This window comes from Triturus cristatus, chromosome 12, assembly GCF_964204655.1.
Source record: "Triturus cristatus chromosome 12, aTriCri1.1, whole genome shotgun sequence".
Classification (NCBI taxonomy): domain Eukaryota; kingdom Metazoa; phylum Chordata; class Amphibia; order Caudata; family Salamandridae; genus Triturus; species Triturus cristatus.
Genome location: NC_140595.1, coordinates 684,065,366 through 684,083,568, shown reverse-complemented (window position 1 = coordinate 684,083,568; position 18,203 = coordinate 684,065,366). Strand labels below are relative to the sequence as shown.

Here is an 18,203-nt window from a genome sequence, read left to right as displayed (position 1 = left end):
TACCACTATTAGTAAGAGCTGTGTTGAAATTTTTGTTGGATAACCTGTGCAATGAAGGGGATTTTGAACCTACGGACTCGTCAGAATGGGTTTCTGCTATTGTAGTTCACCTCCCTGTAGTCAGGTTATGTGCTGACTTGACATCTCTCAATAAGAATATAACTGTGACTTCCAAGCACTACCCAAAATTCAGGACATATTAGCTGCAACTTGTGGTTCTAAATTATTTTTGTTGATAGATCTCAAGTCATCCTATCACATAGTGAAATTGTAAGAACAGTCAAATGATTACACAACATTTGTGACACCTTTTGGTGCTTACTGATATGTTAGATTACCTTTGGTTTAGCCTCAGCGAGGGCATACATACAGAAACAATACATGAACATAATGTCGCCTTAGATATTGTTCTATTAATATTAAGTAACAGAGCAATGACTGTTTCAAAATCCAAAGGTACATTTTTACAAGACAAAATTGAGTTTTTATGGCATATGTCGACTGCTGAAGGAATGCAACCAAAAGAAGATTTAATAAAAAGCAACTAAAGAAGCATTAAGACATAAAGAGAAAGAAGCACTGAAATCCTTTACGAGGCATAGTGAGTATTATTCAAGATTCATTCTGGGATATGCAGATAAAGTTGAACCTTTAAGAAAATTGTTGAGAAAAGGTACAGAATTTGAGTGGCATGAGGAACAAGAAAGTGCTTTTATAGGAACTAAAAATGCCATTGTAACAGCACTCACTTGGCACCCATATGACTCTAATGGTAAAAATATAGGTACTGTGGGTGCAACTGCGGTTGGCTTTGGAGACATTTTTACGCAAAACGTTCACGGTCAGGAGCACACAGTGTCATTCATTTCTTGAAGACTGAAGATTGCGGAGTGTTTTTACAGCACCATAGAGACAGAAATATTGGCATATGTATGGCCAGTAGTAAAACGGAAGACATATCTGTGAGGAAAAGAGCTTGAGCTAGTAACAGATCACAAACCATTCATCTACCTGATGGATGGTTGCGGCAGGGGTAGTGGCAAAGCTTCATCAAGATTGGTTAGATTAATATCGAAACTGCAGGAATTTAATTTCAAGATAAGGCATATTCCTGGTGGTTCAAACAGTTGTGCTGATTATTTATCTAGATGACCATTGGAGAATCAAATTGATGAGTGTTTGGAAGACATGGAATGATGTATTGTGCCAGCAATTGAGGCAGTAAAGCATAGTAATGGAGCCATTTCAGAGAAAGAAAAGTTGAACGTTTTGAAAAAGGACAGTATTTTACAAAAAGTAATGGAATTTATGATTGGTAGGTTGCCACCATTGCGAAATGCGGGCAAGAATCTAAAATCATTCCAAAAAGTGGTAGAAGAGTTAACTATTGAAAATGGTAAATTACTAAGAAATGAGTTATTCATACCACCATGTCAACTTAAGAAAATATTGATAGACCATAAGGGGCACCAAGGCACCACTGCTACCAAAACATTGTTGTGAAATTATTTCTGGAGGCCATGTAGAGATTCTGATGTAAATACTTTTGTGGATAACCGTGTCCAGTGTCTTAGAGCAGACAAACATTGGAGAACTACCAAAAATTAAATGCTTTTTGTAGACATTCCCAAGGGACCCTGGACCAAAGTTGCCATTGATTTTTCGGGTCCATTTGGTATTTTGAAGTCTGATTGTAGGTAGCTTGTAGTTCTGTCAGATGATTACACCAAATGGATTCATTATGAATTCACTCCCAAAATTACAACAGAAATAGTAACAGAGTCCCTGCAAAAGATTTTTGCAACTGAAGGTTTACCTAGCAAATTAGCTTCTGATATGGGACACAACACGTCTAGCAAGATGACTAATTTCTTAAAACATCTTGGCAACAAGAGAAAACACCATAATACAGTCCATCTTCCAATGGTCAAGTTGAGCGTGTTAATAGATTTTTAAAAGAAGGTGTACAGGTGTATGTATCATCTCATTTGCCCATGAGCGTATTCCTACAAGACAGTGTGAGTAGCTTCAATAACACCATTAAGGAAGTAACTGGATTTTCACCTTTCTATTTGATGTAAGGAAGGAAAGGTAATATTATACTCTCGCCAAAATTTGGAAAGCTATAAAATTCAAACAGTGTAGTAAGATTAATGATAATGAACTCAGTGTTCAACAAAAAACTTGTAGAAAAACAGAAAATGACCGAATGTTATCATGATGTTGTTAGTAGAACTAGAAGCAAAATAGTCAAGATAGGAGATTGGGTTATTAACAAAAACCAGTGAAAGTTCAAAAAGGAGAATCTGTGTTTACTTCACCATTTCAAGTTGAGAAAGTTTGAAACAGTGCAGTCTTTTTCAAAGATAAAGGATGGTGGAGAAAAAGAGATGTTGAAGCCAGGACAGGAAAGAATACTAATGGATAAAGAAACCAATGAGTTTGGTGATGATGGCTATTTGTATCTAGATTCTACAGAACAATTTTATAATGTTATGGATTATCACACTTGCGATGCGTTGGATGGCGAAAGCCAAAATAGTAAGGCAAGTGGTGTTATTGTAGATGCTAATAAGAGTTGTAACAATGAAATATGTGAAGACCATTCTTCAAGCAGGAGTGTAGATTCACCTGCTGAAATGAATGTTCCATCACATAATGACAATGGCATGTTTTAACTTCTGGCAGGATATCAAAAGAACCAAAGAAATTTGCTGATTATATTCTAATCTAAGTCAAATGTGTTATTAAAAGAAGGGAGATGTTGTACTTGATAGTATATGGTGCATAGTTAATACCATTTGTTAGCTCACTCACACTTACACAATATACACATCTACTTGACAGGCTAGATGTTTGCCTTAAGCCATATTAACACCATCCATATTGTGATTTAGTGTGTGTAGAATGTTGGACGGGTATTTATTAGATGTCATTGAATGTCATCATCAGATAAGCCTATTCATGAACAGGAGTTGTTTGCTTTGCCGACACCAGCGTGTGGGCCTCATATATTTACTCGATTGTTAATAAACATTTATTAACACTTCTACAGTGCGTTTCCTGATGTAACAGAGAGTGAAGGTATACCTCAGTGTCAGCCCTAAGGACGGTGGTAGTTAAAACATCGCCATCGCAGGGTGACTCAATGCTCTCCCCATGTGTGACTCCCATGGACCAGTGGCAGACCTCAGTGTCACCTCTCAGTCAGAGTGGTGGTAAACGTCTGGGTCACACCTAAGGGGAGCAGTTCTAGACCTTATGGTTAACACTGAGCTAGCACCATGGCAAACGTCAAGATTACTCCCAGGACAGTAACTGAGTATTCCTCTATAGTCATCCTTGATAGGAATTGGCGGGGCTCTGCCAAAGGTACCAGCTCTAGATGTAGAACAGAGATCTTACCTTTTCTCCTGCAGCTTAGGTAGGAGACCAAACTGGCAATCACAGCAAGCAGAGAGAGCACAGCTACCATCAGGTACTTCATGTTATCTGTTTGGGGTGCTGGTGTTGAGTTTTTCAGCTCATCTTTAAGTTGTGCATCTGCTATCAATATAAAAAAAGTATATTAAAGTGTTAGACCCTCAAGAACTTCAACTAAATGTGCAGTTTTTGGTTATTATTGGTTAAATTGCAAGCCTTTAGCTGCATGGTTTTATTTTTCCCTTAGGCCAAACAACCAGCACTGCATGTATGTGAAAAAAAACTTTTAAAGCCCCATATACTTGCCCTGGCTACTGTCCTTACCCCAGACCATCATTGCTGTTCAGCTTCTTCATTTATACTTTTCTTGTCCCTTGCATACAATGCATCCTATTCTTTTCTGTCTCTCTTCCACACTTTTGATGCCATAAGACAGTCCCAATTAGTTCAATGTCACAGGCATTTCCAGAGACAGCACTTCCTTGCTGAGCCAACTTCAGGCAACAAAATAACAACTGTTTTCAGTATAAAATACATCTATGAAAATTAATTTAATGTGCGATGATTCATTGGATTTTTGAAAAGTAAAGAGCTCCCTCATGCATGGCAATGCAAGCACTCCGTAGGAAATGGATTGATACACCAAACTGCAAGCTGCTTGTGGTGGGAGAGTTATACTCCTCTAGGTGGAGTCACAGCCTATACTGGTTATGCTTAATCAATTGGTAAGAATAGGTAATTGAGACAACTTTGCTTTTGCACCAGACCTAAGAAATGCAAGACAGAGAAGTTATAAGAAGACACAATACTATTCCCTGCTTAAACTACCTCTGATCGCAGTGGTGGAAAGGAAAACACGGACAACAACAAGGGAGGTGTGAACAAAGATATTTGTAGATAAGAGGTGCTGTTAAAGTTGACTGCACAAAGGAATACATATATAACAGACAAAGGGGAGGCCCCTCATAAAAACAGATTTAACAAGGAGTCCAAGAAGGTATCCAGTTGACGTTTCGATAACAAAAATGAATGACCAGAGTACTCATTGATAGACAAGGACACTAGTGTCCTCCTTGTGTTCCGTTCATTCTGTCACCTTCGTTTCCCCACATTGGATCTTTGTGGCCAAACACTCACCTGCTAATGCATCATTTTTGTTCTCGTTAGTTGCATCAATCTTTGGCTCCAGGGTTATCTTGTGCACATCTTTTTCGGTGAAGTCAGGGCTCTTGGGTGTTGACGTGGGATGGGAAGTCAATTCATTGTCTGTGGTTGGGACAAATGCCGGAGAACGGGTAGCACCTGCACTCGTGGTGGTGACCTTTGCAGGACAGGTAGTCATTTCCGTGCCTGTGGTTAGGACAAATGCTAGGGAAAAGATTAAACACGTATTTTACAGCAGTATCTTTAACCAGAATTGTAAAGTGAGAGCAACAATAGAGTACAGAATAGGAGCCCAAGCAATGATGGGCTGCGCTGACTCGGTGCAGAGCTGAGTGCCAGTCTTTTTTTTTTTGCATGCATAGTGTCTACACGTAACACGGAATTTCTCTGAGTTAATGTATGATTTTTGAACAAAACAAGTCAGAAACAGAGAGAGAAAATGTCTGCTCACTGTTTCTGGGTTGTTTTGTTTATAGTTCAAACAGTAACTCTGATAAATTAGGAGTTATATGTTTGAACTTTAGACATCTAACAAGCAAAAAACACAAAGGTGCTCTATGTTGAGCCAGCACGGTCTATGGAGAGCAAATTAGCGTACAATGTCAAAAACAAAATGCAGAAACAACGAGCACAACATCCGGAGCACAAAACAACGTAAATTACAGGGCGAAACTGAAGACATAGGGTAATGGGTTGTAAAGCACAGGATGCAAAAACTTAGTATAGAATACAAAGTAACTAAATACTTATAATTAACAACTTGTGGAATAAAAATATAGGCCATATTGATCAAGGTGTCACTTTTGCACTACGCAACACAGTGCAAAAGCGGCACAACCCCTAAGAAAAGATTTATCAAGCCACGCAAGTCCCCCCTGTGTGGCCAATATGGCTTGATTAATCAAGCAATGTGGAGAAGTGTGGCTCAATGATTAGAGCGGCAGACCCTGATGCAGAGGTCTAGCCCGGGACCAGGGTTCAATTCCCCGCCTCGGCGGGTCTTGGGCTCACAAATTCCACGGACCTGATAATTCTCGCCTCGGTGCCATTCCAATCATGGAGTCCCACTCTGCAACTCTGGGCAATAGCTTGCTTAATCTCCACAACGGCCCCACAACGCTAAGGATGCCAGGCCTCCACCTTGGAGGTGCCCAGGAGTGGACGCCTCACAGGGAAAGCCAGGATGGGTTCCACAGCGGTATTCGTACAAGCGCCTTGAGACCCTTGCGGGTGAGTAGTGCGCTATACAAGTATCAATTTACATTTACATTTACATGAATCGAGAGTAAAGCAACGCAGCACAAGTCGCTGCATTGCATTACTCTTCCCTATGGAGGCCTTCTATTGGTAGCTTGTGAGTGTTCCCATGCAAAACCCATGGACTTTGACCCATTCACAGATTTACCATTCCTGGTAGACTTGGGAATGCGCCAAAATGCTACGCCTTCCCAGGTAAGGCGTAACATGGAGAAATATCTTTATTTCTCTTGTTGCTTCCTCTTTCTGTGTGCTGCATTCTGCAGCACACATAGAAAGAGGAAAATGCATCAGGGGATTCTTTTTGTGCAGGTAAGCGCCCCTTCCTGCACAACAAAAATCCTGCTTACAACGCAGGTGCACTTACACCATGGTGCAAGAATACCCGTGCTGGGTGCTAGGCAGCACATTGTGCGCCAGCGCTGGCAAAAGGCAGGAATGTGCCGTATTGTGAAAAATATGGCGCATTCCTGCCCTTTCCCTGTCAAGCAGTGCAGCAAGGTGATTTGGGGCCACATGTATGAAGCATTTTTGCTGTGGGAAACAGCCAATCAGGCTATTTCCGACCGCAAAAATGCATTTACATATGTACAAATACAAATTGTGATTCTGTTACACGTTACCGAATCGCAATTTGTGTTTGTGATTCGGGATTTGGAAGGGGCGGGTTTAGGGAATCCCTTCCTAATAGCGAATCTGATTGGTATGTATAAATGTTTTGCGACTGAAATACGGTCGCAAAACATTTGCACCTTCCCACCAACTCAAAGTTGATGGTAACCTATTTGAGAATGGTTAAAAAATATTTTTTAAGAGCAAGCAGTGGCCCTACAGACCACTGCCTACTCTTAAAAAATGAAAAGAAAACATTTCATCTTTTTTTTTTCAAAAACGTATCCCATTTTCCTTTAAGAAAATTGGGCTGCATTTTTTTAAACAAAAGATTGCTTTTTTAAAAGCAGTCAGGCATAGTGGTTTGCTGACCCCAGCAGGTCACCACCCCTGTGATTTTTCTCAACATCCCAATGGGTCACAAACTGAGACCAACCTCATTAATATTAATGAGGTAGGACTAATTATGACCCACTGGGAATCGCAAAAAGTGTAAAACACACTTTAACACATTCGTGTTTGCAATGACCAAGTAGTGATTCACAAAAATTCGCTATTTGGTAATCACAAACACTAATGTTAGTACATGTGGCCTTTGGTGTGCTGCTCTGCATCACTATTTGATAAATATGGCCTGTAGGGTCCACAGAAAATGGTCAAAAAGAAGTACACAAATAAAAGGTGCAACAACTTAATGAAAACAGGATGTGAAATGCTGAGTTCAAAAATTGAATGAATCGCAAGGAGAAGAAATACTAGGGCCCTCATTATGATGAAAGTCGGAAAGCCTCCGGCCACAGGTCAGAGGCTTTCCGAGCCTCATTGCGGTTTCAGTTTCCACTACCGTACTACGATGCAAGTGGTCGAAAATGAAACCAGACGGTCATTCTGTCTGGATTCCAACGGGCTCAAGGAGCCTGTCAGCCAGTCGGAGAAAGGCACGTAATCCCTATGGACAGCATTTGCGCCGAAGGGATTACGATGTCAGTTTCCTACAGGCTTTCCATGTTGGGCTTTCTGACATGCAAAGTCTGTTGGAAAGTGACATTGGGGGCCCCTAGCAGGGCCTCCTCGCAATTCGGCCTCTAGTTTGGGGGCGAGGTTGATCCCTGCACCATGGACCCTGGAGGAGCTGGTGCTACGGCCAGTTTACAGCTGCAGCACAAGCTCCCATAGATGCATTGTAATTGTCGTGTTGGGACCGCCAACCGGAGGACAGTCGGTCCTGAGACTGCAGTGGTGACGTCCACCCGACATTGTAATTAGGGCCCAAGTGTGAGAACAGAGTACAGGATCATTCAATGCAAAGATAACAGTGTAACTATGCGAAGGACAGACAATCAGTTGAAAACATGAACAAATATCAATTTATAACAAATAAATGTACAAAACAATGGGGCCTGCTGTGACATTATCAGTTAACATATGGGTATGGGGTTTCAAGTGTGCAATATATATATATATATCTTTGAGAGACTGGAGTACTGGAAATAACAGGAACTGTTAAGTTGGGAGGAGGTCATGCTTATAAAGCAAGAGAATCCAGTTATACCAGTCTTTTATATGATGCCAAAAGTGCCTGGGAGACCCATAATCTCGTCATGAAATAGCTTATTCGAAAATGTTTCCAAATATATTGACTATTTTTTTAATCCTATTGTGAGCTCATTAACATCTCATATAAAAGACTCAACTGACTTTTTGACACTATGGTATTGCTAACTCTTGACATTGCCGCACTTTACACAAGTATAAAACATGCTGATGGATTAAGGGGCACTGAATATTTTTTTCAAAGGAAACCAATGAGATTTTTAAATCATAACAAAATGCTGTTAGAGATGTTGGAGTGGTGCCTTACCAAAACTATTTTAATGTTTGGAAATAAGCTGTTCCAGCAGGAACAAGGGTCAGGCATGGGCACCTGCTTCGCCCCCAGCTATGCCAATTTACATCTTGGCTGGTGGGAGGAGCAGGTACTCGGTGGCCCGGAACTGGCACACTGGACAGATAGTGTCTTACTGTGGGTAAGGTTAATTGATGATGTTTTCGTGCTGTGGCAGGGCACGGAAGCGAATATTGATTTATTTATCAATGACCTTAACGAAAATAATCTCAATTTGAGATTTGTGGGACACCACAGTAAAACCGTAAGGGGACAAATTGGAAACGGCAATCTTTCGTAAGCCCATGGCTGGAAATACAATCTTGCATGCAGGGAGCTCCAACCCAGTGCCTCTCATCCGGAGTATTCCTTTTGGTGAGTTTTACAGGGCACGGAGAACCTGTAGCAACTCAGAAGAATATAAGAGAGTAGAAACAGACATTACCAGTCGCTTCATTCAAAGGGGCTATCCACTGGAAACTATACAGAGCGCGTCAGAAAAAAGCCAGGACTCTAAACAGAGAGAAGGTACTAATTGAACCGTCAAAAACACAGTGAAAGAAAGATCGGAAAGAAGGGTTGAAAACTCATAGATTTATAACGACTTTTAAAACCAAGCATAACGAAGTTAGATCCATTTTTAAAAAGCACTGGCACTTTATCAGAGGAGATCCAGTATTAGGTCCTGAAACTAAAAAACATCCAGAAATAACATACACGAAATCTAAATCGTTAAAGGACCATATTGTTAAAAGTGAACTTCAAGAAAGCGTGGGCAATCAATAATGGCTACAACAGAGAAAAGGTTTTAGAAAGTGTTTTAAATATAAAGCGTGTCAGCATGGGGTAAATCTAATTAATTTTAGAACACTTTTTAACAAAACTATGAATGTAAAAAGGTTATTTGACGTGTAAGTCAAGCTTTGTAGTTTATATGTTGAAATGCCCATGTGAAAAAGTTTATATAGGAAGCACCACCCTAACTGCTCACAAAAGAATACTGCAACATAGAAGAGCAATAACCAATAAGGACAGGAGTTACTCTGGTATTTTGAGAAAAATCATCAAAGTGATCGCACACTGATGCGGTACAGTTGTATAGCTGGAGTCCCCAAGAAAAAGAAGGGGGGGGGAACTCCGTAAGCTGGAAACATACTTTATACTGGAGTTCGACAGTAAAAAACCGAATGGATTAAGTATTGATGAGGATTTATTTACTTGCCTGAATTGAGAATAGCTATAAAGGTTGCACATTAGAAAGAACCATTTTTTAATGATTTATATATTGTAAGGAGGAGGACAAAGGACACTAGCACTTAGCACTTTAGATTTAGCAATTTAAATTATTCATAGGAATAGTATGCACTAGCACTTTATATCGACTATTTTTTATAAAAAGTATATGTATTTTTATATACGGAAGCAGCGAAAAAATGATAAATTATATATATATATATATATATATTTATATATATTAACACCCTGCGTGTCTCATCAACAAACAGGCACCAACTCCGTGATTAATTCTGACACAGAAAACGATTTATTTCAAACCTTGGTCAGACGCGTTTCGGCGGCAAAACCGCCTTGTTCACTGCATGATCGGTTCTGTCAGTGTCAACCATATAAAAACCACCACCACTTGCCATTGGTTGCCATAGAAACCAACAACGTCATAGACATAGAAGTTTTCACCGTAACTGTGATGCAATTGCTTAGGTATAACAGAAACAAATGTGAAAACAATCTAAGAAAGCTTAAATATTAACAGCTAACAAATGTCATTACTTCCTGAAAATAAAATGAGTTAAACAGTTACTCAAATAATAATCTAAAGGAATAACCGCTTAAGCAGACAAAAATAACAATAACTAGACATGTGTCTGTCGTAAATTATCCTCACTGCCAGAAGGATCGTGTTTATGTATAGAGGGTGTGTGTCTCAGATAATCGCCGCTACACTTACTATACCAAACCTGTGCTAAATGTGTATGGACGTGTGTCCTTTGTTCCTCAAAACGTACAATGCTCGTTTGTAAAAAGAGAAAAGTTAAACAAAAAATATTATATATATATATATATATTAGGTACAAATGACGCGACCCTCACAGCTTGGATGCATGCTTGATTTTATCTTCAGTTAGCACTCAAACCAACGCGTTTCAGCCCTCTCACGGCTTTGCTCACGGTTAGTGAGTCCTTCTTTGATTCTACTATTTAAGCCCACCTTTGCCTCAATGCAGCATTATGGGAATTGTAGTATGTAACAATGGTTTTACCAACTTATTTACATATATACAAGAAGAATTGCGCATTTAGTCAGGCTTGTACATTTACATTTTGCAAACGTTATTATACTACGATTTTAACAGTAATTATTCCCTTTGTTTGGTCAGTCTTGGTATAGTACCCATGATGTCGCGATGCATGCTGCTGCATTCACCCTCTGTTTTTTTCTCAAAAGTGTCATTTAAATTATGTGGGTATAGTACCCCACTTTCGAAAATGATTTTTCATTATATGCACATTAACGTTTTAATAACGTCCACATATTTAGGGTGGTTTTGATGATTGATTTAGTATCTTCATTTATGTGTTCAACTGTCCAGTATGTGAATATTCATGTTGTTTTTCACTCATTCAATTGTCCAATCAATTCATGTGTACAAAAAGTTCTTCATCATTGTTAATGCCTCTCGGGGTTTTAGTTCTCAGCCTGATGATGAAACGTGGCTCCATTTGTCGTAGTGTCTTCATTCTATTACCCCCACGTTCTTCCCGAGGCATCATGTGAATTCCATAGTAATTCATGGCTTTCCAATCACCTTTCTGGCAGAATACCATGTGTTTGGCTGTTGCATATGTTATGTCCTTATTTTTTACCACGCGAAAATGTTCGAGGGTGCGTTTTTTTTGGCATACAGATGGTGCATCCAACGTCTTTCATCCCGCAATTGCATTCATTTATATAGATGACATACTTTGACATGCACAAGATTTTCTGATCAATATTGATTACGTTCCCATTTGGTTCTGTGATGGAACTAATGATTTTGTCAATTTTGCAAGCTTTGCAGAGATTACATTTTTTGAATCCTTTTTGTTGATTGGTAAGCCAATTCTCATGTTCTTTTTCCTTGAAATGGCCTGTCACCAAAACATCTTTCAGAGATTTTGTTTTCCTGTAACTGACAATCGGTTTCTCTCCCAGTGTTTTTCCAATATCTGGGTCGTATGAAATTAGTTACCAATATTTCTTGATTTTATTGACTATTTGGCCGCGTCATTTGTATCTAAAATTGACTGTTTTGGGCCAGGGTCCGGCCCCAACATAGAGTACCCGCTGGTGAGCGCGCTGGATCAAATGATCACATTGGAGGCATATATATATATATTTATAAATATATATATATATATATATATATATTCAATCATCGAGTAGACTCCCTCCTGCTTCCTTTTGGTCGGAAAGAGAGTCACGGACCCAAACTTCGTGGCAGAAACAGTTTATTTCACAATAGCCGTATGACGCGTTTCGGGCAATGGAATGCCCTTGATATATATTAAACCATACATACTGCAATACCAATAACTACATACCCAATTATTAACTCTTAGGTCTACATACACCTCCACACACTCACCTGTACAGTCACTCATACTTACAGTCACTTCATACAAAAGTATCATATGAATTTACACACACACATATATAGACACTCACACACTACCAATCATCCATAGAGGTGCTCTCACACTTACTCAATCATGCAAATAATCACACTCCCATTTACTCACCTAGGCAGTGAAACACACTCAAGTTCACTTACTCATAAAAATAGTATCACATTCTTACGCTGTTAGAGAATCATTGATACAAGCACACACTCATCCATACAGTCACTCTCACAATCACACACTCTCACATCTACCCACTTATATACTCTTACACGCATATATACTGCCTTTCACATATGTAGTTAGTCACACATGTACCACTGAGATATACATTTAGCATGTACTAAAGTCCCTGTCTTTGTACCTGGAGTCTCATCAACTACTCCATGAGCGACAGGCAGGGTTCAGAGCTCATCACAGCACCGAGTTGGTGATGCTCTCGGTGCTGGATGAATTAAGAGGCATGGCTGACTGTAAGACACCGAGCGCCCTGATCTTGCTAGATCTATCAGCGGCGTTCGATACGGTCAGTCATGCTCTTCTCCTGGACAGGCTGAGCGATTTTGGGATCAAGGGCTTAGCATTTAAATGGCTGCAATCCTTCCTTTCGGGTAGGACACAAAAGATACAACTAGGGGATGAAGCATCTGAGGTGGGGTTTTTAGAATGTGGGGTGCCACAGGGCTCCGCCCTGTCCCCACTCCTCTTCAACCTCTACCTACAACCTCTAATTGCATCATTGGCCTGCATGGGCTGTAGAGTTTTTAATTATGCGGACGACACGCAGCTGTTACTGAGTGTCGACAACACAAGGACTGCACAACTTAATGCCCAGAACATCTTGAGGCATACTGTTCAATGGATGACTGAAAATCTGCTGAAGATTAACCCAGACAAGACTGAGGTATTGGTGATTCCATCTACCGCCTCACCTTGGAATGACCTCTACTGGCCAGCAGAGTTAGGTCTTGCTCCAAAACCAAGTTTGAATGTAAAGAGTCTGGGGATTAAACTGGACTGTGATCTCTCAATGTCCAGTCAAATCTCCTCTGTTGTGGGAAGCTGCATAAATGTGATCCGTCAACTGCGGAAGCTAGCCCCTGTCCTCTCTCAATCAATGATGCGCTCAATCGTAGCAGCAACTGTTATCTCAAGGCTAGATTATGGGAATGCCCTCTATCTGGGACTCCCCAAAACCCTGACAAATAGATTACAGGTCGTGTTGAATGACGCCGCACGACTGATTTTTAGACTCCCACGGAGAACTAAGGCCTCCCCTCTGCTTCATAGCCTGCACTGGCTCCCCATTAAAGAGCGAGTGGAATTTAAGAGCCTATGCACGGCCCATAAGGCAATTTATGGCCAGGCTCCCGCTTATATTGCAGATCGTTTGGTTGTGTACAGCCCAGTGAGAACACTTAGATCTTCAGATTCTCAGCTACTGGTCTGCCCCCGCTACAAATTAGTAACCAAGGGAGGCAGAGCCTTCTCTGTGTTAGTCCCTCAGCTATGGAACACGCTGCCTGAGATGCTGCGCAGGGAAGGGAACCTCCTGCGGTTTAGGAAGATGCTAAAAACACTGATGTTTAGAAGGATTCTGAGTGTCAGCTAGACCAGGGAGTGTTTTTCTTGCAATGTCTGCCAAGCTTATTGTTGTAACTAGAGATTTCGAGTGCCTAGAGACCTGCGGGTGATTGGGCGCGATATAAATCCATAATAACAATAACAACATTCAATCCCTAACACACCCATACATACACTCATCCAACCATACAGTCCCTCACAGATGCACTCTTAAAACCATGCACCCATAGAATCACCCACTCACACATCTATGCACAGAGTAACACACACCCTACCCACACAAACATTCATGAACCCATACAGATACTCACACAAGCAATCAATAACTCATATAGACACTCATATAGCTGTTCTCAAAACCATGCAGCCATTTATACACCAACATACAGACACATACATACATTTACACAGTTTACTCACTAGTCTGCAGTAAAATACATTTAATGACTAACTTAAAGAATCATGTTATGCACCACAGAAAATCATCCATTTACACACTTGTACACCCACTCATTCTTAAACAGGCCTTTCCCTATATATATTAAACATATTGAAATTTTTCAAAAACACATACTCACTAGATGATGTCATCAGTGATGTCATCAGTGATGTCATTTGAGATGTCATCAGTGATGTCACTGACCATGTCATGAGTGATGTAAAATGTGATGTCATCAGCAGTGGATTGCGGGCGCGCGAGTTATAGTTAGCTGAACTAACTATAACGGGGGAATTTCATTGGTTTTTTACGAGTAAAATGTCCAGCTAACTATAACGTGTGTGAAACCTCTGGTTTTTTCAGTGAATTTGCAAGGTCTTTTAAATGCTAATTCCTAACTATAACGTGTGTGAAACCTATGGTTTTTTCAGTGAATTTGCAAGGTTTTTTAAATGCTAATTCCTAACAATAACGTGTGTGAAACCTATGGTTTTTTCAGTGAATTTGCAAGGTTTTTTAAATGCTAATTCCTAACTATAACGTGTGTGAAACCTATGGTTTTTTCAGTGAATATATATATATACGTCGTCAAAAACAATGGGAGAGCAAGGGAAGGGAAAGGGTGCGACCGTATCCCCTGTGTAATATATGTTAAACAATGATGGACAAACCCAATTTATGTGTGGTACAATCACTAGTAGGCAGTGTTTGGAACCCACTGGGTTTGTTAATATATATTTATACTACTGGCGATCACCAGTAGGTATAGTTAGGACTGAGTTTTTATAGACAGAGCGTTTTTTATTATGCTAATAACTGTGGCGCCATTTGATGAATCTTCAGGAAATTTTAAAAACTAGTACGCCAATCACTTCAGCTGCTGTCTGGGAAGTTTCGGGGTGATTCGTTGAGCAGGGGCAAAGAAAAAGTGGGAGTCCCAAAATGTGTTTTTCCCATTCAATTTCCTATAAAGACTTTAGACACGACTACAGCTGAACAGAAGAACACCAAATTTGACAGAAACCTAGCTCTTGGTCCAGAAAGAGCCCTTTAGGTTGAGTCTAGGTAGCGCATGTGCTGTCTCTCGACATGCTGTATTCCGTCTATGGACTTACATCCCGCCTCTAGCTTGTAATTGGCTTTTGTCTGCGTCCTTTAAAAAACGGTGCTTCTAATTGGATAATGGTTCCTGCTTGTCTGACTTTTTTTTTCTCAATTGTTGACTCCCACTGATCCAGGACTTATCCTCTTCCACGTGTGCCATTAGATTTCAAGTTTTTGGAACTTTTTTTACATGCAGAGAAGCAATTACCACTTAGCGTGGCACCCAATTCACTGCCACGATGCGTCAATGTAATCAAGTACTACCCTCATGCCACACGATTCACGGATGGTAAACATTCGTTTAATTTATGCACCAGCTTCGCACAATGTTTTTTTTTTTAATTCTTTTTGGGGATGCTCAGCACGGCGCCCACTTCAGGGCCGCTGTGCTTCATGCAGCTGCTTGTGTTAACTTTAAGGGTTTATCTCATTCAACAGCGTATCCTCCCAGGCCTCATTAAATTCTTGTCAGCAGGGCTCTAATAAGTGTCTTGGTGCATTCAAAGTGCACATTTTGTGCTACATTTTACTTTTGTTTAATTTCTCTCACTAGGTGAGTGCCGGTGGGGGAGGGACGCTGTGTGCTACATTTTACTTTTGTTTAATTTCTCTCACTGGATGAGTGATGGTGGGGAAGGGATCTGATGCACTCAACCTACCCTCATGGCATCCACTTCCCGGACGGGTCATGCACAGACCTGCTACTTTAATTTTGAGGCAACAGCATATTGAAGAAATGCCTTACTGTGGACAGACATCTTTAACTATGGAACCAGTGAAGGGAAAAGCATCCTTGAGGAAAGTGTGTAACCCGCTTGTGTGACAAATTTTGATTACAAAGTTAATTTGCTCATTTTCCACAAATGTATTGAGCAGGGTAGATTTTGTGGAGTTTTGCAGTGTTCCCACAGTTTTGGGGACTGCCCAAACACCACACCCCCATGTGAACCACTGTGGGCAAACACAAAACACATGCTCCGCCTTTCTCTTGCTTCAGGCTGCTCTCTTGCATCTGCCCCCTCCTCCTCATTTACCACAGAGCTGTGTAATATTTTATTGTATGCTTGACCCCTCTTCCCTCCCTCCTTTACGCCCATGTCACTTAGCTTTCTCATAACTCACGCCTTTCTACCTTCATCTAACTATTTCTTCTCACATTCAATGGATCTTTCTTTCACTTCTTGGTGTTTCATATCTAGCGATAAAATAAAAGTGCAAATAAAACAAATCCAGATCCCTTTGGGTATCAACACTACATTTGCTTACGTAGCTGTCTGCTTCTTCCTTCCCTTATCCTTCAATAATATGTGTTTTTGTTTTCTGGAATCGAGAATTATCAATCCACCTAATGCTTGTTAATGGAAAACAAGACCTTTCCCAGATGCACATGACAGACCTCCACGATTTCTGAATGTTGGTGAGTGTGTTGTTTCAAATAATAAAGCGATGCAATTCCGGGGGGTTTGTTGTTAAGTGGTCGAAAAAATGCTCTTTGTTCTTTATGGCAGTCACTGTCAGCGAGATGGCTGGCGATTGATGTATGTTTTGATTTAATATTGCACCTTAATAAATGACTATCAGTGACATTGGCAAGTGGTTTAAACAAACCGTCACCATAACATGATCATGCACAGGGTAAACAATGTTAACAACGCATCATTTACAATGAATGCCATTACAATGCAAGTCGTTACAACAATGCATTGTTACATCGCATGCCAATACAACGCAAGTCATTACAACGACCTGCTGTAGGGGGCAGAAGGTGTTGAATTTGTTGGATTTTCAATCCAACACCTTCCCTACTGTTGTACACACTGGAGTTGGAATAGTAAATAATAATATTCCAAACTCCAGGGTCCCCTACAGCAAGTCATTGTAACGAACTGCGTTGTAATGGCATGCGATGTAACAACCAGTCGTTGTAACAACTTGTGTTGTAATGGCATGTGTTGTGAAAGCATTTGTTGTAAGAGTGCTATTCCATGGACAGAAATAGGGCATAACATTGATTCTGCAATTCGTTAAAACTTCCAAGTCACCTCACGTTATCTGTAATCCATAACAGAGCTCTCACATTTCTTAGTGCCATAGGTGAGTAGCTCATCAACACCAGGAGGTTTTTTTTTAATTCTGGGACTTGTAGTCCTTGCTTTGTTTTTTTTAAAAAGGATCGCAGATCCCAGTATGCAATGAAAATTGGGCCTCTAAGATACTCAAACATGGAAGTGGGAAACTTCAGAGCTCTGTTGCCTGAAAGCCAAGGCTAGCTGCCAGCATAACCCATCACATGTGTTTATTTTGTTGCAGTTTTATTGAGCTCAAACTCAACCTGAAGGTACTGGAGTGGTGTACACAAGCACAAGTTGCATTGCAAAAGGACACATTCATTTTTGGTAGACACAGGGAGATTAAGTGATTTACCCAGAATCACAAGATATTTGGCAAATGCAGAGACTGGAACGTGGTTCCCAAATTCCAAAGTCGGCATCTCTGGCAGTTACGCCACATCCGCTCCCCATTGGGTCACTTGGTGCCTATGCTTTCAATGGAGCATCCTAATGACATAAATTATGTTTTCAAATAGATACAAAAGTGAATTGTTTTCGAACATATTGCACGATTTTGTTTCAGAGTGAAGGCAGCCTCCTTCTAGAGGTCTGACCTCTGAGACTGTGTAGGGTAAAGCGTTTTAAAGTGTACGCAATATACATGATGCACACATCCCGGAATGCACCTCTCGCGTCAACTTTGCGCTGGTGTATGGATGCATTTATGTCTGAAATTGGAGTCCCTGGGCTAAAGAAACAGTTGTGACTTTCCTGCCTCTAAAGGTTCAAAGGCCCAATGAATGGAAATCTTCAGTGGGATAACGTGACCTTGGCAAACACAGCTTCCCTGTCCACAGCTGCATCACTGACACAGATGCTAACCAACATGTAATCGTTCAGCATGTAAGGCAAGAAAACGCAAGGCCTTATTACCTGGAATCCATTTCAGCCTATAACAGCTGCAAACATTTCCAAAACATGTTATGGCTACTTCTGAAGACAAGAC

At 40.5% G+C, this 18,203-nt stretch overlaps 1 protein-coding gene across 4 annotated transcripts in view; it reads right to left on the bottom strand.

Moving 5' to 3' along the window:
• Positions 1-18,203, bottom strand: part of LOC146780087 (uncharacterized) — a 145,569-nt gene that overhangs the window by 16,131 nt on the left and 111,235 nt on the right. For 2 of the 4 annotated variants that reach the window (XM_085636716.1, XM_085636718.1), the window contains exons 5-6: positions 4,561-4,791; positions 3,406-3,546 (exon numbers count right to left, since the gene is read on the bottom strand). In XM_085636716.1, the coding sequence (XP_085492842.1) occupies positions 3,406-3,546; positions 4,561-4,791 (372 nt within the window). The remainder of the gene's footprint in view (positions 1-3,405; positions 3,547-4,560; positions 4,792-18,203) is intronic. The other 2 variants (XM_085636719.1, XM_085636717.1) reach the window with 1 other exon arrangement.